The 17,833-nt window shown below is 37.7% G+C and overlaps 1 protein-coding gene across 3 annotated transcripts in view; it reads left to right on the top strand.

The window, feature by feature from the left end:
* Positions 1–17,304, top strand: part of LOC144972444 (G protein-activated inward rectifier potassium channel 3-like) — a 335,160-nt gene extending 317,856 nt beyond the window's left edge. For 2 of the 3 annotated variants that reach the window (XM_078913625.1, XM_078913623.1), the window contains one exon: positions 15,294–16,709. In XM_078913625.1, coding sequence (XP_078769751.1) covers positions 15,294–15,414 — 121 coding nt within the window. In that variant the 3' untranslated portion in view covers positions 15,415–16,709. Of the gene's footprint in view, positions 1–15,293 lie in introns of all 3 variants that reach the window. The other variant, XM_078913624.1, reaches the window with a different exon arrangement.
* Positions 17,305–17,833: the final 529 nt, after the last annotated feature.

Genomic DNA, 17,833 nt, shown 5'->3' on the forward strand with positions numbered 1-17,833 from the left:
GAATGCCTTGTATATTGGAGATATTGAGTGGGTTTCCGCGCATTTGTTGTTACCAATTAGGACTTTGAAAGTCCTTACTATAGCCGGTAAATTTTACTGAAGGCAAAGAGAGAGAAATAAAAACGGAGATGTTAAAAACCCCTGTTATAACCGTGTCCCTGTTATAGACGGACCTGTTATACGTACATGGGTTTAACTATGTGCAGCTATGTGGTCTTGTTGTATGACACTCTCTTTCGGATCGGAAGGTCCTGGGTTCAAGCCTCGCTCGGCGCATAGTAGAGTCCCTGGAAAAGGCTCTTTACTCACATTCTCTCACCGTACTCAGTGTTGTCTCTGTCCAAAAAAAAACTGTAATATTGCCTAACAGGAGTCATGTCACGTTCTCCATGTTAAGTGTTGCTGTTGATCAGGGGACCTTATAAAGTGCTCTGAGCATTTTTAGTTGATATTGCGTTATATAAAAGCTCATTTATTTTTTTGTTTGTTTTTGTTTTGTTTTTATTTGGAATAAAGTTCGGTCTCTCAGCTTCAGCGGGCCGTGTAGAACAGTGTGCTTGAATCAGACATGCTAGAATCCATCGAGCACTGTATCGTTTTGAGACGATTGGTCACAAAATAATTCATTGATGAAATAATGTTATAATTCTTACCTCAATAAAAATCAAGCGAATGGTGTACTTAGTCTACCATTTGATTGAAAGTCAGACTGGCCATGAAAGGGTTAACGTATCTACTTTCCACCCAAAACGGTCATGACACCGTAACAAATCGACTGTCACAAAATCCGCTTTTCTTTTTTACAGTCCAGATAATTGGTATCTTGTTTAATCGGGTTACACATTTTAGAGAATGATGCGCTTACGTCAACTTTCTCATGTGCAATTGTCCACTTACTTATTCATTTCATCGGTTGAGGAAATAATATCTCTTTTAGAATTCGATAATTTGTTCAAAGCATTTTGTTGTTTATTTTTGTTATTTGTTTTGTTTTATGTTACAAACATAATTATAAGAATTTAACGTTTATTTCGTTTAAGATACAGTAAGTCATCATAATCGTTTTATATATTTTGTTTTACTTCTTTTTTAAATTGGGCTGGAATTACGTGTTCTTTTTTTTTTTGATTTACAGATCTCATAATGTTATTACCCATATTGTTATGGCCTCCTTTTAAATTGAAGGGGGAAAAACCCTTTTTAATCGAGGCAAACCAAAAAAAATGTCTTAATAACAGCAACATCAAAAATTAAGCCGTAGTTTATTTCGGTCTTTGGACTTGTAAAAAAAGATTTCTTTAAATGTTTAAGACAAAACACGGGTCTGCATGTTGAACGTCAGGTAGACCAAGGTTATGACTGCATTTTGACAGTTAATATTCTTTTTTTGGCAACAAAAGGAGACTTGAAATTCAACATTTCTAGTATAAATTTTCTTTAAGATTTATGAGAAAATTCCCGTCTTTGAGGATCATGCGTTATTCCGCTTCGAGTAGTTTATTTACATTGGTTGCTATGGTGACGAGTAAATTGTCTTACTATTGGATCTATAAAAATGTCAGTTGAAAATGTTGAAATTGCCCGTTAAGAAAAGACGAAATTATAGATCAGTGGTTGGTTCAAGAAAGGTGGGGGGGGGGGGAGGAGGTGGGGGTGAGGGGAAGAGGTGAGTGGTAGAATCATAAGAGTGAAAGTAAATATTAATTTCATGGCTTGGCATTTGGAAAGGAATTGAATTTAGTTAGAAACGATCGGAATGGTACGAACACGATCTCGGTCGATACGAAATAAAATGATTCAAAATCAATTGGGTTTAGATTTTTATTTTGCCCGGCATTAAATTCCTCGAGGGAGAAGGTCGTGACGTCTCCATTACGGCTGGTCGATATTTGATTGGACTCGGTGTGATGTCGGGTATCGACTTGGGATAATTCCACTCGATCCTGTCAACGACATCGTCAAGGGAGGGGCGTGCCGTAGTGCAGACGTCAAAAGTTGAAAGACAGATCGGATGCGGAAAGGCTTCCGATTTTGTAATAGATATGTCGTGTGTTCTTGAAAATCTAAATATCGATTTTTAAAAGTGTTTTAACTCTATCTTTATTTTCAGTATTCTTCCAAAATGGTCGGCTTCCCCAGCAGAAAAAAATCGCCTTTTAAACTCAAATAATCTCTCTAGAAAACAACGTTATGTTCTTATTAATTTAACAAAGACCATATTTCAAAGTTTGTGATGTACAACATAAATCTGAATTTTTAAAAATGTATATTGTGTCGTAATAAATGTGACGATTTTGCTGCTCATGGCAGGGAGGAAGCTAATGCTTACAACTACAACCGAAACGTATTATAAGGTCCCAAGAAGACACGTGTTTGTCTTTTGTTTTTGTTTTGTTTTGTTTTTTTTTGTTTTGTTTTGTTTTTTTTGTGGGTTTTTTTCACCGTTGTTTTGTTTCTATCCAAATAAGAGGCAGCTGATTTCATAGCTCAGATTGGCTCTAATGGAAAAATAAATAAGAACAAAAACCGTAAAATTTGATAAAGAGCAATATAATTCGCTAAATGCGCCCAAAGCTTTTTTACGAGTCAAAAGCAATACGTGCAACGTGTAGGAAGAGACATGACGCCTGCAATCTGCTGTTCAATTTTGTTAAAGGCTAGGTACTCACTTCACAACCGAATATGATAAGAAATGTGAGTAAAGTATTGGTTTTGTTCGGGGTTTTTTTTTCCATGGACTCAATTTTGTGCTGCCTACAGCGGGATTGAAAACCGAGTATTATTCCGCGCTTTCCCAAAAGCTGCATAAAGCGCCACCGGTTAAATCTTTGCTGGAAGTTTTCTAGGCGCCGTTTTACCCCTAGTTGACTAGCATTTGTTAGCGATTTTACACAGATTTGACGGAACCACACACTGTCAATACGATGCTCTCTGTTAGAGCAACCATTATAGAATTGCACCTATAGAAGGAACGGAATTAAAGCCACTCAGCTCTTTGTTATTGTCTTATTAGCCAGCTATTTTATTAGTAGTTATCACTAAATTGTATTTATCAGACTATAAACGTTTAAAGTTACTCATAGTTTTATATGTTGGTATGTTAGATCCGACTGGCGGATTTTATATATTATGAGTTATTTAAATAAACGTGTAGCATCAATAGTACTCTTGCAGAACTGACGAGATTACACTTGAGAGTAGACGTACAAACCGTTAACACTGTCAAAGCGTCACTCGAATTTACTCTAACCTGACATCTTATTTTACCGTTTCCACTAAGAGAGCTGTAACTACAATAAGACCTGGGTTTTAATAAATCCCCAATCCAGCGACGGATTGCTGACAAGGCTCTCAATGGGGGCGATCTATATTCAGGTTTCCGTCCAACCGAGTCATCAATCACATGATTTGTTCCTGTTCAACGATTGGATATTTCTTAACAAACGTAAACGCGCTTCTTTGTATATGCTAGTTGTAAACATACCCATGTGTCAAGCTGAACAAAATGACCAATCGTGATGTTATATATTTCAAAAGCTGTGAACACTTTTCACTATATGGGTGACTTTGAGCACATTTTGCAATATGACCAATGACCTCGAGCACATGGAAAGGCAATATAGATCATCCCCAATGTGGGCATGATTCGACTGATCTTATAACCAGATATATATTTAAAAAGTGAGATCATTTTTTTTTACTTTTGAAAAGGATGATCGACCTCGCCGTGTTAGAGTTAAGTGGAATTGACTGTAAAGAATTAAACAGTAATGAGTAATTGAGCACTGGATCTGTCAGGATCTACCGTTCACTGAGAAATCGGGTTTTTTTCTCATTTTGGCCAAATATTTTTACTTTTATTTTTTGTCGATATATTTGGATGACCCAAACCTGACAAAAATTCTTATACAACAGAGTCCTTTGAAGTTTCCGGTTTTTAAGACAATTTGACAAATCGGGCGCCATCTTGAATTATCGATACAAATAGTAAACGTTTTCTGGCCAAAAAAGTGCAAAATTACGTTGAGTCTGTGCACGGCAGGAAACACGTGACGTAGACCGTGATTACCTACTTACACAACAATTACACGGTGTGTAATTGATTTCAGCACCCCGGCATCAATCCCTTCCGTTCTCATCGATAAAAGCTGTACTTTAACCAGTTTACTGCCGTACTGTGGAATAATTCGTATAAATTCAATTTAATTAATAATGTGGCCAGAAAATTCGTCCAATAAAAATATCAATCGATTTAAATGACCCTCATCTTGGCAATAACTCTCAAACCTGGGCCTTACTATGCGTAAGCTTCAGTTTGTCAGAAGAGAGGTCATTCTTGTGTCCTCTATCCCCCGCCCATAACTGTTATCCCTTTCCACGAAGCTCTCTGTTTTTATTATTGATTGCGATTGCTCGGTTTTTCCGAGTCCTGGCGGGGATCCCAGGCTTAGAAGGAGGCAGTCAATTGTATAGGTCCATTTTCTGAGAGATGATATTTTTTGTATCTTGTGAAGCGTCTCTGCGTTAGCTACTATTATTATACATTTTAGTTTTGAATATATTGTACTTTGTAGGCATTTGAGTGTATCCCTCATAGTAGGATCATCTGTTTGTGCTTTCATGGAGTTTTAAGGAAATGTCAAAAAGGCATTTATTGATGGATTGATCCTGGAATCCTTTGTTCCCTATTTGAACCAGTATCCTCTGTCTTAATTTTTCTCTAGTGCTTTAAATTTTAGATCTGAAATCTTTCCCTTATCATCATACTTTTTACTGCGCTGAAATTACCTCAAATTGTCGCAGGCGCCTGAGAGCCCCTAAATTTAAAAAAAAAATACAGAGAGATTATTGCTCATACAAACGTTCTCAGTTAAAAGACCATGTTTTAAAGCTTACGTTTAGACTTCAGTTAGAAGTCATCAAGTTTATGCCCGAATCAATAAATCTCAACCATAAGCGATGTATAAACTTTATTACTTTGTCTTCTTCCTTCCTATCTAAAATGGATGTAAAGATTGTACTATCACTGCTGTCAAACGTTTTTTTTTTTTTGTAGCCGTTTGTTCAAACTGTGGTATTTGGCTAGCTGGTCGTTTAACTCTAAGAACAAAGGTGAAATCCAGCTACACTTTACGGCTCTGATAGGGGGGAAAATATTTCTTAAAGGGAAAATGTTAATGATAAAAACTAAATACGATATCATATTGAAATAAATTTGATTGACAACGAAAGAGCAAAATACCCGTTGGTTTATCATCTGTGATATATCTGAAAAGGGTTAAGTCACTCATTCACTCACTCATTCCCATGACCGGTTGAACGTCGGGGGGACTTGTGGGATGCAGCCGTCACATCCGGTGCCACACATCTCGGTCATTGATTGGCCTTCTCTATCAACTCGTACAACGTCAATCCTGTCCATTCCTTCTGCCGTACTCTGGAAAAACTCATATTTAAAAATTTGGCCAGAAAACTCGTCCTTCAAATATCGATCGATTTAAATGACCCTCATTTTGGCAAAAACTCTCAAACCTGGGACTTCGTGAAGTCCCAGGTTTGAGAGTTTTTGCCAAGATGAGGGTCATTTAAATCGATCGATATTTGAAGGACGAGTTTTCTGGCCACATTTTTAAATATGGGTTTTTCCAGAGTACGGCAGCCTTGACGTTATCCTACCACATTTTCTTTTGTCTTCCTCTTCTCCGAACATCTTCTACCGTACCTTGAATCTTGTCATGCACAAGCTGTCGTGTCTGACCGGATGCCCAATCCATGAAAGTCTTCTTTTAACCATGCAATGATTGTTATGCTATCTGAATTCTCTTCATGCCTTGAGGTACATAGGCCATCTACCAGATCATTTTTTTTTTTTGGTGGTAGGCTGCTTTTGCGGTGGCTGTATTCCAGGACAGACAAGCTTCCTTAATTTCTTACTGTGGTCCTTCGACCAGGTTTCTTTGGGTCTCCCCCCGCTTTCTCTTCCCACCTGCTGCCCAGTGCAGGACTGTCTTAGGAAGTGACCCTTTTTTCCATTCTGACCACATGACTCTGCCAACGCCATCTTCTTCTTTTTATTTGGCTTCCAATGCTCGTGCAGTTGGCTTTCTTCAATAAATCCACTGTTTGTTTTTTTTTATTTATATAGGCCAAAATATGTTGAAAATTCTTCTTTTGACACATGTTTTGAAAAGTTTCTATCTTTTGTATTATGAAGGATGTTATTTTATGAATCCTGTAGGATTAACTAGAGTAATCTTTATGGAGACCGCTATTTCTGTACCGTGGGCATAGAAGAAGCACTTGAAATTCCACATTATATTTCACCTACTTCCGAATGACGTCGTGCCATCTGTCTTTTTTGGTACAACCCATTAGCGCACTTTTCCATATGACCCACTTTCCATCACCCGGTTGTAATAGTGCAAGATTCCCCTCATACTTACCCTATAAATGCCAGATTTGTATTTTATTAGTTTTTTTTGTTTTGTTTTGGTGTGTGGGAAGGGGGGGGGGAGTTACTCTCTCTCTCTCTCTCTCTCTCTCTCTCTCTCTCTCTCTCACACACACACTCTCTCTCTCTCTCTCTCTCTCTCTCTCTCTCTCTCTCTCTCTCTCTCTCTCTCTCTCTCTTTCTTTCTTTCTTATTGAGAGACATTGTCAGTATCAATATCACAAGTCTTACATCATACAACATAATTTATGTCACAATAGTGTATCGATCGATGAGTAAATGTCTCTCTTAAGAATTTCGACCAGTTGATGATCTTCTTATCGATTCGTTTATGAAGTAAAAGTTTTCCTGCAAAAATGAGGGGGGAGTCAGAAAACGACAGAAATAGCATAAATATTTTGAAGATGCCTCTTAAATACCACAAGAACAACAAAATTACCAACTAGGAAAATTCTTATAAAATATTATAGAATTATGATTCCGCACGAGGTCTCCCGTACTCTGCAAAAACACATATTTAAATTTTGGCCAGAAAACTCGTCCTTCAAATATCAATCGATTTAAATGACTCTCATCTTGGCAAAATTCTCAAATCGGGGACTTCGGGCGAAGTCCCGGGTTTGAGAGTTTTTGCCAAGATGAGAGTCATTTAAATCGATTGATATTTGAAGGACGAGTTTTTTCTGGCCAAATCTTTAAATATGGGTTTTTCCTGAGTACGGCAGAGGTAAATGCCTAAGGCCATAATACTATCTGAGTGCCAAGTTTGTGCAAAGTAGTATGCCAAATAATTGCATTAAAATAGCCAAACAACCATTGTAAATAGAATTGTGGGTATCATCTAAATCCTTTGGGATTGCTGGTATATATAATATATACCATCGACTCTAATTTATTCTTATGTGAATGCGACTTCAAATATAATTTGTACTAACAAAAATTCATCAAATTTTGACGTGTATTAGAAATAGTTGTCAAATGTTTATGGCTGAAAATTATTGTGAAAGAGTAAAATGATGGTAGAGAGGGCGGACTTTGATGTTGGGCGGCAGGGATTTTGCTATCATTGTTGTTGTTGTTGTTGTTGTTCTTCTTCTTCTTCTTCTTCTTCTTCTTCTTCTTCTTCTTCTTCTTCTTCTTCTTCTTCTTCTTCTTCTTCTTCTTTCTTCTCTTCTTCTTCTTCTTCTTCTTCTTCTTCTTTTTCTTCTTTCTTCTCTTCTCTTCTTCTTCTTCTTCTTCTTCTTATTATTATTATTATTATTATTATTATTATTATTATTATTATTATTATTATTATTATTATTATTATTATTATTATTATTTTATTATTATTATTATATTATTATTATATTATTATTATTATTATTATTATTATTATTATATTATTATTATTATTATTATTATTATTATTATTATTATTATTATTATTATTTTATCATCGTCTTCATCATTACCGTGTTTTCTATCTTTTTTCCCTCTCTTTCTTTCCAAGCTTTCTTTTTTATGATCATTATTATTTTCATTTGGCGGATGTACAATTCCTCGGAGAGCGGTATTTTCATTGGTTGTTTATTACTCCGCCAGTCTGAGGTTATCGAATGTCTGGGTCGTTCTTTTTTTTCACTTTTTTTTTTACCTCTTATCCTTCTTCTCTTTAAAGTCGATCCGATAAGACGAGGACGCCGAGTTCAATCGTCTGAGTCGCCTACCCAGCTCTTGCATCATCACAGTCGGTGCTTATAATAATGATATTTCCAACGCTTTAGTGTTCTGACTAAACAGGTTTGAATCATTATTTTTGGTTAGCTAGATGGCTTTTAATCCAAACATCAGTCGATTAGAATCACCCATAACTTATCAAAAGGGGGGCCCCGAAAGCTCAGTTGGTAGAGCACTCGCTTCACAATCAAAGAGATCCAGATCGATTCCGGATGCAGTCCGCCCATAAGTGATTGGGTAGCTGGGTCCGTTAGATCTGGCGGAAAGTACTTTGCGGTAGATTAGCGTCTTATCCAAAGAGTAGCAAGCAATTGCTATTGTCCGTTTCACGCTATAGGAACTGTGATAAACTCCGCCTCCATGGACCTCATGGCTCTGAAGGACTACAACGTCATTAAACAAATAAAGAACTCTCAAGCTTCAAAATTTGAGACCTCAATCAAAGATAATACTACCGAAATCCCGGATTCGAGAGTTTTTGCCAAGATGAGCGTCCTTCAAAAAGCGATCGATGACCATCATCTTGGCGAGGTCTTCATGAAAGTCTCAGGGTGTGGAGGGTTTTTTTGTTTGTTTTTTTGTTGTTTTTTTTTTTTGGGGGGGGGGGCTGTTTTTTGTTTGTTTGTTTGTTTGTTTGTTTGTTGTGTTGTTGTTGTGTTGTTTTTTGTGTGTGTGTGTGTGTTTTTTTGTTTTGTTTTGTTTTTTACCAAGATGACGATCATTTACATCGATCGATATTTGAAGGACGAGTTTTCTGGCCAAATTTTTAAATACATGTATTTCCAGAGTACGGAAGTTAACTTGTTAAATGGTATAAAGTTCGGGTGACTTAAATGCTCAAATGGACTAGACTTGCGATGTTTGAGATTTAAGCTGTATGAGAAACTACATTCATTTCAGTATCAATTCGAATAAAATTTCGTAATTCAATCCTTAAAGTCAACTATCGTTATATGGGGGTAGGGGTGAGGGGGGGGGGGGGTCCCGATAGCTCATTTGGTAGAGCACTCGCTTCACACCCAAAGGGACCAAGATCAAATCAATCCTGGGTGCAGTGGAGATTTTTTCATGACCCCTCTGTCCAACCAGCAGTGAATGGGTAGCTGAGTCTAGTTACATTTGGCGGAAAGCACTTAGTGACAGACTAACGTCCTATCCAAAGGATAGCAAGCAATTACTATTGCCCGTTTCACGCTATAGTAACCGGGATAAACTCCAGCTCCATGGGCCAAATGGCACTGACGGACTACTCATTATCTGGATCACCACAGCATACCACAGGATTGAGGTGATTTCGGGGACAGCGTGGCTCAGTGGTACGGTCTTTGCTTCGTACCCAAAAGGTACCGAGTTCGACTACCCGCCTAGTTGTGTCGCCTTGAGCAAGTCACCTAGCCCTAACTCACTTTGCGGCGCTGAATTGCGGCTGACACCTGGGTGAGTCCAGTCTTCCCTTGGAATAAACCCTAAAGACAAATTTCCCCTTTGGGATGAATAAAGGGAATTTTATTTTATTTTATTTTATTTATTTACTTTGATGGGTCAGATATTGATGGGTGAGATAAGATATGGACAGATTAAGGTGACCCACAACTAGTAAATAAACCTCCATCCTGAGACATATTTTAAGGATGTTTTTAAAGTCATAAACCATATTATATTAAAACAAACAAATGGACGACCCCCAAGAGAGCGAGAGGCAAGCTAATAAGTCTATCGACGCATGTCAGTTTACCAAAACTCATCATATTGCCGTACTCTGGAAAACCCCATATTTAAAAATTTGGCCAGAAAACTCGTCCTTCAAATATCGATCGATTTAAATGATCCTCATCTTGACAAAAACTCTCAAACCTGGGACTTTGCATCTTGGCAAAAACTCTCAAACCTGGGACTTGGCGAAGTCTCAGGTTTGAGAGTTTTTGCCTTGAATCGTTCGATATTTGAAGGACGTGTTTTCTGGCCAAATTTTTAAATATGGGTTTTTCCAGGGTACGGCAGCATAATATTATCAGGTATTTGTCTGCCCCCGAAAACAAACATGGCTGGTTCCATGTTTGTTTACAAAATAAAGGTTTGACATTCTAACAGGTTTGATTATTTTTAAGAGAAAAAAAAGGAACATGCGGAACAAAGTTTTTGTAGAGATTATAAATTATGGAATATATAGTTCAATATTAGGTTCTCTGTGCATCTGTCGTGCCGTGCACTCGCTAAACCCTTTTTTCACTTCGACAAGAAAAAAAAATTACTTCGTGTTATGAAATCGACGACATATGTAACATATCGCGTCACGTTGGTATTATGTTGGTATGAACAAGAGGAAGAAAACTGAGTTTAAAATGAAAATAATGAGAATTAGGAAATGTAAGTTGTTTTGTTTGTTTTTTTGGGTGTTTTTTTTTTTTTTTTTTTTTTTGTTTGTTTTGTTTTAATGTAAACCAGACAAACTTATTTCTTCTCAATGAAGATATTTTTTCTGACTCAAATTGTAGGAATTATACTAACCCTAAAACTCAATTTTAAACATTAGATTTCATCTGGACATTCATAATACCGTTTTGACGCCGTTTGTCACAAATATCGATTGATTAAGATGACCCCCTCCCCCGTCCCAACTTACTACCCCCCCCCCCCCAAAAAAAAAAAAAGAGTCAAACACGAGACTTATTTGAAATCTCAGGTTTAGAGGTTTAGACATTTTAACATTTTGAAGTAGTAGTAGTAGTAGTAGTAGTAGTAGTAGTAGTAGTAGTAGTAGTAGTAGTAGTAGTAGTAGTAGTAGTAGTAGTAGTAGTAGTAGTAGTAGTAGTAGTAGTAGTAGTGGTAGTGGTAGTAGTAGTAGTAGTGGTAGTAGTAGTAGTAGTAGTAGTAGTAGTAGTAGTAGTAGTAGTAGTAGTTGTTGTTGTTGTTGTTGTTGTTGTTGTAGTAGTAGTAGTAATAGTAGTAGTAGTAGTAGTAGTAGTAGTAGTAGTAGTAGTAGTAATAGTAGTAGTAGCAGTAGCAGTAGCAGTAGCAGCAGCAGCAGCAGGAGGAGGAGGAACATCAGCAGCGTCATGGTACTTACTAGTATTACGTATATTTCCCCAGCGTTGCGTCAGATTTGCACGTCGTACAACCTGCCCGGACGATAAGACACCTCAATAAAGATAAAAGTTATGAGGGTGTTTCACCTGGGAGCTACTGATGATGCCCGATAACTCCTGCGTGATGACGATTTTACAGGAGGCGGGCAGGGTGGTACGGGGTGGAGTGAATTGATTGTATTTAATCTTTTAAAATATTTTAATTTCCCGTTAATGCATGTCGGATGCTGATGATGACCTCTGATTGGTGGAATCGAATTTTCATCGGGTGACGATGAGTTGGGAATGGGTTAGGGTGTTCTAGGTGCACCGGGTTGGAAATAGAATATTTAATTTTTGGATTTTTTTTTTTTTTAAGTGATGCACGGGTTGTCGGTTGGGAGGGAATGGGGTGTTGTATGTAGATTGGGATTTTTGGATGATGTAATGTTTGGAAACCGATTAAATTTTCAATGAATGTAAACATGATGATGGATTCAGTTTGAAATGTACTTTATCGAGATTGGTAATCGATTGCCCGGAAATGTAATCACCTTAACCACGAACCTTGTTTTCATCATATCATCATCATCATCATCATCATCATCATCATCATCATCATCATCATCATCATCATCAACATCATCATCACCATCATCATCATCAACATCATCATCATCAACATCATCATCATCATCTTCGTCGTCGTCGCCATCATCATCATCATCATCATCATCAGCAGCAGCAGCAGCAACGAAGAAGCAAAGACCAGAGCCACGCTGTCCCCACTCCAAGAGTTGAATGACGTCAATTTCATTCCAACTATACCCTCTACCTAAATCTCTTCCAGATAGCAGATAGATACGTGATAGCTTCTAATCGTAGCCATCGTAAAGTTATAGCCCGACACTGACCAAAAAATGACGTCAAAAGGCCAGTCTTTTGCCACAAAAGAAAACAAATCATGAGTTGTATTCAATAGTTCAACCAATGAAATAACTTGTTTCCTTGAGCTCTACTAACGACAACTCACTAGACGCTACACAAACCAAATAAATGACGTAAAACTGACAGTCCTAGACGGCTCTCGTGTCAGGCTATAGATAGTTCGAAGATGACGTCACTCAGGTCTTTGTTATTGCATTTTGCCATCCGCGCTTATGAGTAATGCTCACTAAACTGTAATAACCAGACTATAAACGATCATGGTTATACATAGTTTTGTGTATTGGTCCGTTATACTTCCGGATGGCAATGTTGTGAACTTCTTAGCCAAGTGCATACTATCAATAAGTTAACGATGGCTACGCTCTCATCCAACCATGCCCGAACATATGCATTGAGCTTTTGTTTATATAGCGCAATATCCACTAAATGTGCTCAAAGTGCTTTACAAGGGGCCCCTGGCCAACAGCAACATTTAACATTTAGGACGGGACATGACGCCTGTTAGGCGATGTTACAATTTTTTCGGACAGAGACAACGCTGGTAACGGCCAGGTACTCATTTAACACCTGAGAATGGTGATAGAATGTGAGTAAAGAGCTTTCTCCAAGGAATCAACTATGCGCCGAGCGAGGCTCGAACCCAGGACCTTCCGATCCGAAAGCTAGTGTCATACCACAAGACCATATAGCTGCACAATCAATAAGGGTTTACGTAACATAGCCCATCAATGAAAATTGAAAAGAAAGAAGAAAAAAAAAGATGAGAAGTTTTCCCCTGGTTCTAACGCACTATTTACCACACAAATAAATACAAAGGGAAACAAACATAATATTATACACAAACTTTCCCTCTCCCTGTTTGTGTGTGTGTGTGTGTGTGTGTGTGTGTGTGCTGAAGGCTCTCCCATCTCTTTTATGTTTTTATCACTTCACAATCCCATCTCTCTCTCTCTCTCTCTCTCTCTCTCTCTCTCTCTCTCTCTCTGTGTGTGTGTGTGTGTGTGTGTGTTTGTGTGTGTGTGTGTGTGCAAGTTCCGGTCTTAGTCCTTCTCTCTGCGTTTTTTCTTTTACACCCCCCCCCCCCCCCACACACACACACACAGAGACCCATCTCTCTCTCTCTCTCTCTCTCTCTCTCTCTCTCTCTCTCTCTCTCTCTCTCTCTCTCTCTCTCTCTCTCTCTAATCCAAACTCTTACTATTGGACTCATTTCCACATCCCCGCCATCATATTATTAGTCTCATTAAAAATCATTTAATCGTTTCTATCTGACATGTTTGTATTGAGAATATTGGCTATTTAGCTTAAATGCTGGCCAACTATTTCGCGGCGTTTGTGTGTATGAACCCGTGGCCGCAAGAAGTCGGGAAGCAGTGGGTTTTGATGGACTGGAATTTGAACCGACTTTTTTGAGATCGTGGATAGCTCATACGGTAGAGTCACGATCTCCCCCGCCAGGCCGAGTTGTCATACCAGTAAGATCGCGGGTTCGAGCCCCCATCGCCGCCGCGAAGTATTTATTTTCTGTTGTCTTCTGGCACTTTCCTACTCACTTCATTTCTTGTTAGTCCCATTAAAACAACATTTGACCTTTAAAACTCTGAGAGCTTTTCTTCTTCCGGTAACAGAACTTTGACTTCCGGGATTGTATGCTATTGTGTCCGACCTACTACAAAAACAGTCTCTACAACATCCTCTAGAGGACAAACTCTTGCCTCATGTCAACCAACTAAACTCAGGTTATCGACTATTACAGTATCATTCTCCTCATCATCATCAACGGCGTATTCGTCATCATCATTATCATCATCATTATCATCATTAACATCATCATCATCATCATCATCATCATCATCATCATTATCATCATCACCATCCTCATCGCCATCGTGATCCTCAGCATCATAATAATTATCACTAGAACCGTTCGATCTAATGACCACCATCACGAGTAATACCGACATTTTCCTTATCAAAAACCTCTCCAATTCAAACTTCAATTTTCTGCCGATCATCCGAATTCCAGCTTATCCGATATTCGTTCATGCGACTACTGGTTAACTGGGGAACACTTAAATTGATTACCAATCACTAAATTTACAATCATTTGGTGTAAATGATACCGATTTTTTTCAGTCGACAATGAAACTATATTTTTGCAAATAAGTAATATTTATGTATACCAAAAAATGATCCTTTACACGCTTTTTGCAGGCGTGTAACTGCATTTTGTTATGACCAATTTTATTTAAAATACGCAAATATGGGAAAAATTATAGGATTTTTTTGGAAAAGATAGGTAATGAAATAAAACGTGGTTTGAACCAATGGAATCGTTTCATTCTCTTTTGGGATTTTGTTGTGCTTTTTCTTTTCTTTGGAAAAATAATATGATAAAATGAAACCATGCAATGATTGTTGGTTGAAAGTCTCTTTTTAATAATTGAATTCCGAGCGTTTTTTTTCAATTGTAGCTCGATCTTTGTAGATAACGCGCAATGGTAAGAAGTTCGAATTTCCAAAATGTATGGGTGTAAGAATACATTCATCCTACTTCTCAAATCATTGCGATCATGTGTTATAGAGATATTTATATATTACTCACCGCCTCAAGTCAGTTATATGTTGGGATGATATATATCAATGGTCGGCGTATCAAACCTCTGAAGTCCCGATTTTCTCGATCGGCGGATCAAAACTCTGAAGTCTATATACGAGCTTTGCGCGTGATTTATTTGATTTTGGGCGGTTCAGGCGACCTCCGAATAAATAAAACATGATGCGCAAAGCTGCTCGTATGTAGACTTCAGAATTTTGATCCGTCGATCATGAATATCATGATCATGAATATGAAGTCCCTTCAGAGGTTTGATCCATCAACCATCGATATACTAGAAATTGGAGATACGTTTCTGTGTTTTATAAATAACAATGGATGTGTAGTTTGTAAGAGCACATAATAAACTAAATTCTCACACTTCTATTGATATTTACGTTAAATCCATTTTTGGCATTCAGTTTGCTCGGACATGATACTGGTTCGAGACGATAGACGGTGACATAACATTGCCTTTTTATTCTAATGTTTTTATTGTATTATTTTATTTCAGGTCCATCGATTCTGACGCTTCAGAGGCGGAGACGACGTTCTGTGACAAAGCGTCAGCGACCAGTCCCGTCAACGTGGGGCCGCAATGGCGGTACTTCTTCAAGGTGGAGCAGTTTGACTGATGTAGGGGCAGCTTCTACCACGGAGGTTTTAACCATCATCGTTGATTGCGTCAAAGGATGGGGAACAGAACATTCGACAAAGAACTACCAGCTAGGTGAAGATTTACCTCATGCAACGACAAGATCTAAACCACGTGATTGGTCGATCCTCGCAGATGGTTGGATTTGTCGACTCGGTTCTCCGATCATGTAACCACCATAATCCTGTCACGTGATAATAATATGCATATTTCACGTGACTGTGTAAAACCCACAGGATTGGTACAAAATAAAAACGACCTGAGTAAGACATTGTTGTGATTGTCAGGTCTTCCCTTCGTACAAAACCACACTCAAGTCACGTGGTTGAATATCACATGACCAAATGAAAGAAAGAAATTGGGATTGAATGCTAGCTCAAAATCAAAACGCACTAGAATGGAAAGTCTTCTTCATTTCTATTCTCCGAATTTGTTTTGTTTTGTTTGGGGTTTTATTCCCATTTGTCAGTCTCTTGCTTCTATTTTTTTAAATTTAATACTGTTGAGAATTGGACAGAACTTACATTATGCTCTATAGACCGACGGATTATGATTGTAAACACATTCAAGATTGACTGGTTTGTATGGATTAGCTTCGTCTCCATCCGAGATCTCAAGTAAACAAAATCAATCCGTTTACACAACAAATATGTTTGAATATGTCATGTTTACATGTTACTAAAACAGGAAAATTAGTTATAATGGGATAAAAGTCAATTTTGTTTTCTGACATTTTACCTTGTGGCAAGTATTACGGGCAAACCCTATACACTCAATAATTCTGTCAACGTAAGTTATAAGCTGTTTGTTTTTTATTTGTTTTGGGTTTGTTTGTTCTTTGTTTTTGTTTTTTTTTTCTATATTGTGGTGCCAAGATTTGGTACCAAGAGTAGTTTATTGAAACATGTATATATGCAGCTTGTGGTGGATGTAGCATTGGATTGCATCCCAGTGAATATCTCAGGAACAGAATCGAAATTAGATGTGCAAGTAAGGAGTACCCATCAAACTTTTTCACAAGTCACCCCAGGTTATTGTGTGCTATAAGAAATCTTCTGAATTCAATGTCCACGATTCGGTGCTTAGTAATAGCCTCATTACTTTGTAAAAACCTGGAGCAGTGCGTGTCATACATTACCTACATGACAAAATAACCAGGAAACTACAAGAAAAAAATCATCGCGGTCTTTCTCAACTTGAATACTTGTGAACTTGCGGCGTCTCTTTCGAATGGAACTTATTTACGTATAAGTTTTTGCAACAAAATTGATAAAATGCATTATTGTTTATATACTATATTCCTGATTGAGGTATTTTGCCTACTTTTTCCTTTTGACCTTGGCTTACTTATTGCGTTTGGCATTTATCATAAGACTGCAACTGATCTCTTTCTGGGCATTCGGCTTTGGATCATTTCCATCTAGGCATTTTGAATTTTCTTGTCTCGGATGTTCCTTTCCAGATTCTGTCTGACTATAGTCGAGGACTCGTTTTCCCAAATATGTTGAAGTCATTATTGAAGATTTCTTGTTCCTTGAATTAGTTCTGTTCATTTGATTATGAAGATGGGACGTAAATTCGACCTTGACCGAAGAGACACTTAAAATTTAGCTTTCATAAATTCAATGGAAGAATTCGTCTGTATTATAATAATACGACATGTTAAGTTGGGGATTGGTGGATAACAATCTTTTCATTGACAATCTGATACAAGCAACTTTATTAATATTACATTATCACCTCTCTCTCTCTCTCTCTCTCTCTCTCTCTCTCTCTCTCTCTCGCTCTCGCTCTCTCTCTTTCTTTCTTTTTCTCTCTCTCTCTCTCTCTCTCTCTCTCTCTCTCTCTCTCTCTCTCTCTTTCTCTCTCTCTCAAAGACGTTTGCTCGTATCCGAGCAATGTCATTCACAGACAAACACACACATACATACAAATGTCCACATAATTTGACCCCTATATCGTCCCAATGGTGCTCATACCGGTCATCTAAACGGTACAACCTTGCCAATCTATCAATTTGTTTGATAAGACGTACACGAGTGTAACGACAGTATAGGTATTATGATAGAAACATTTCTTGCTCAGACTGTAATAAGCCTTTCAAGAGCCTTATATTGCCAAGGAATAGAACCCTAGACGATCATTGTTCTTTGATTGTATTTTGAAAGTATTAAAGCCTCAACAAAAATAAATGGTCATCATTACCACTCGTAATTTATTAGCAATAACTGATTGGTGGTCTTATTGTAACAATGTTGTTAAGTCCTATTATCAGAATAATAAGAAATTATTAGACTTTATATTCCACGTCTGCTTGTGTTCCTAAATTTGATCTCTGCATGGATAGTAAAGGATATGCTTTAATTTCACCACAGAAACGTCACACTGTAACGGTGTCC

This window comes from Berghia stephanieae, chromosome 5 (assembly GCF_034508935.2).
Source record: "Berghia stephanieae isolate SIO BIC M18660-M18661 chromosome 5, UCSD_Bste_1.3, whole genome shotgun sequence".
Classification (NCBI taxonomy): Eukaryota; Metazoa; Mollusca; class Gastropoda; order Nudibranchia; family Aeolidiidae; genus Berghia; species Berghia stephanieae.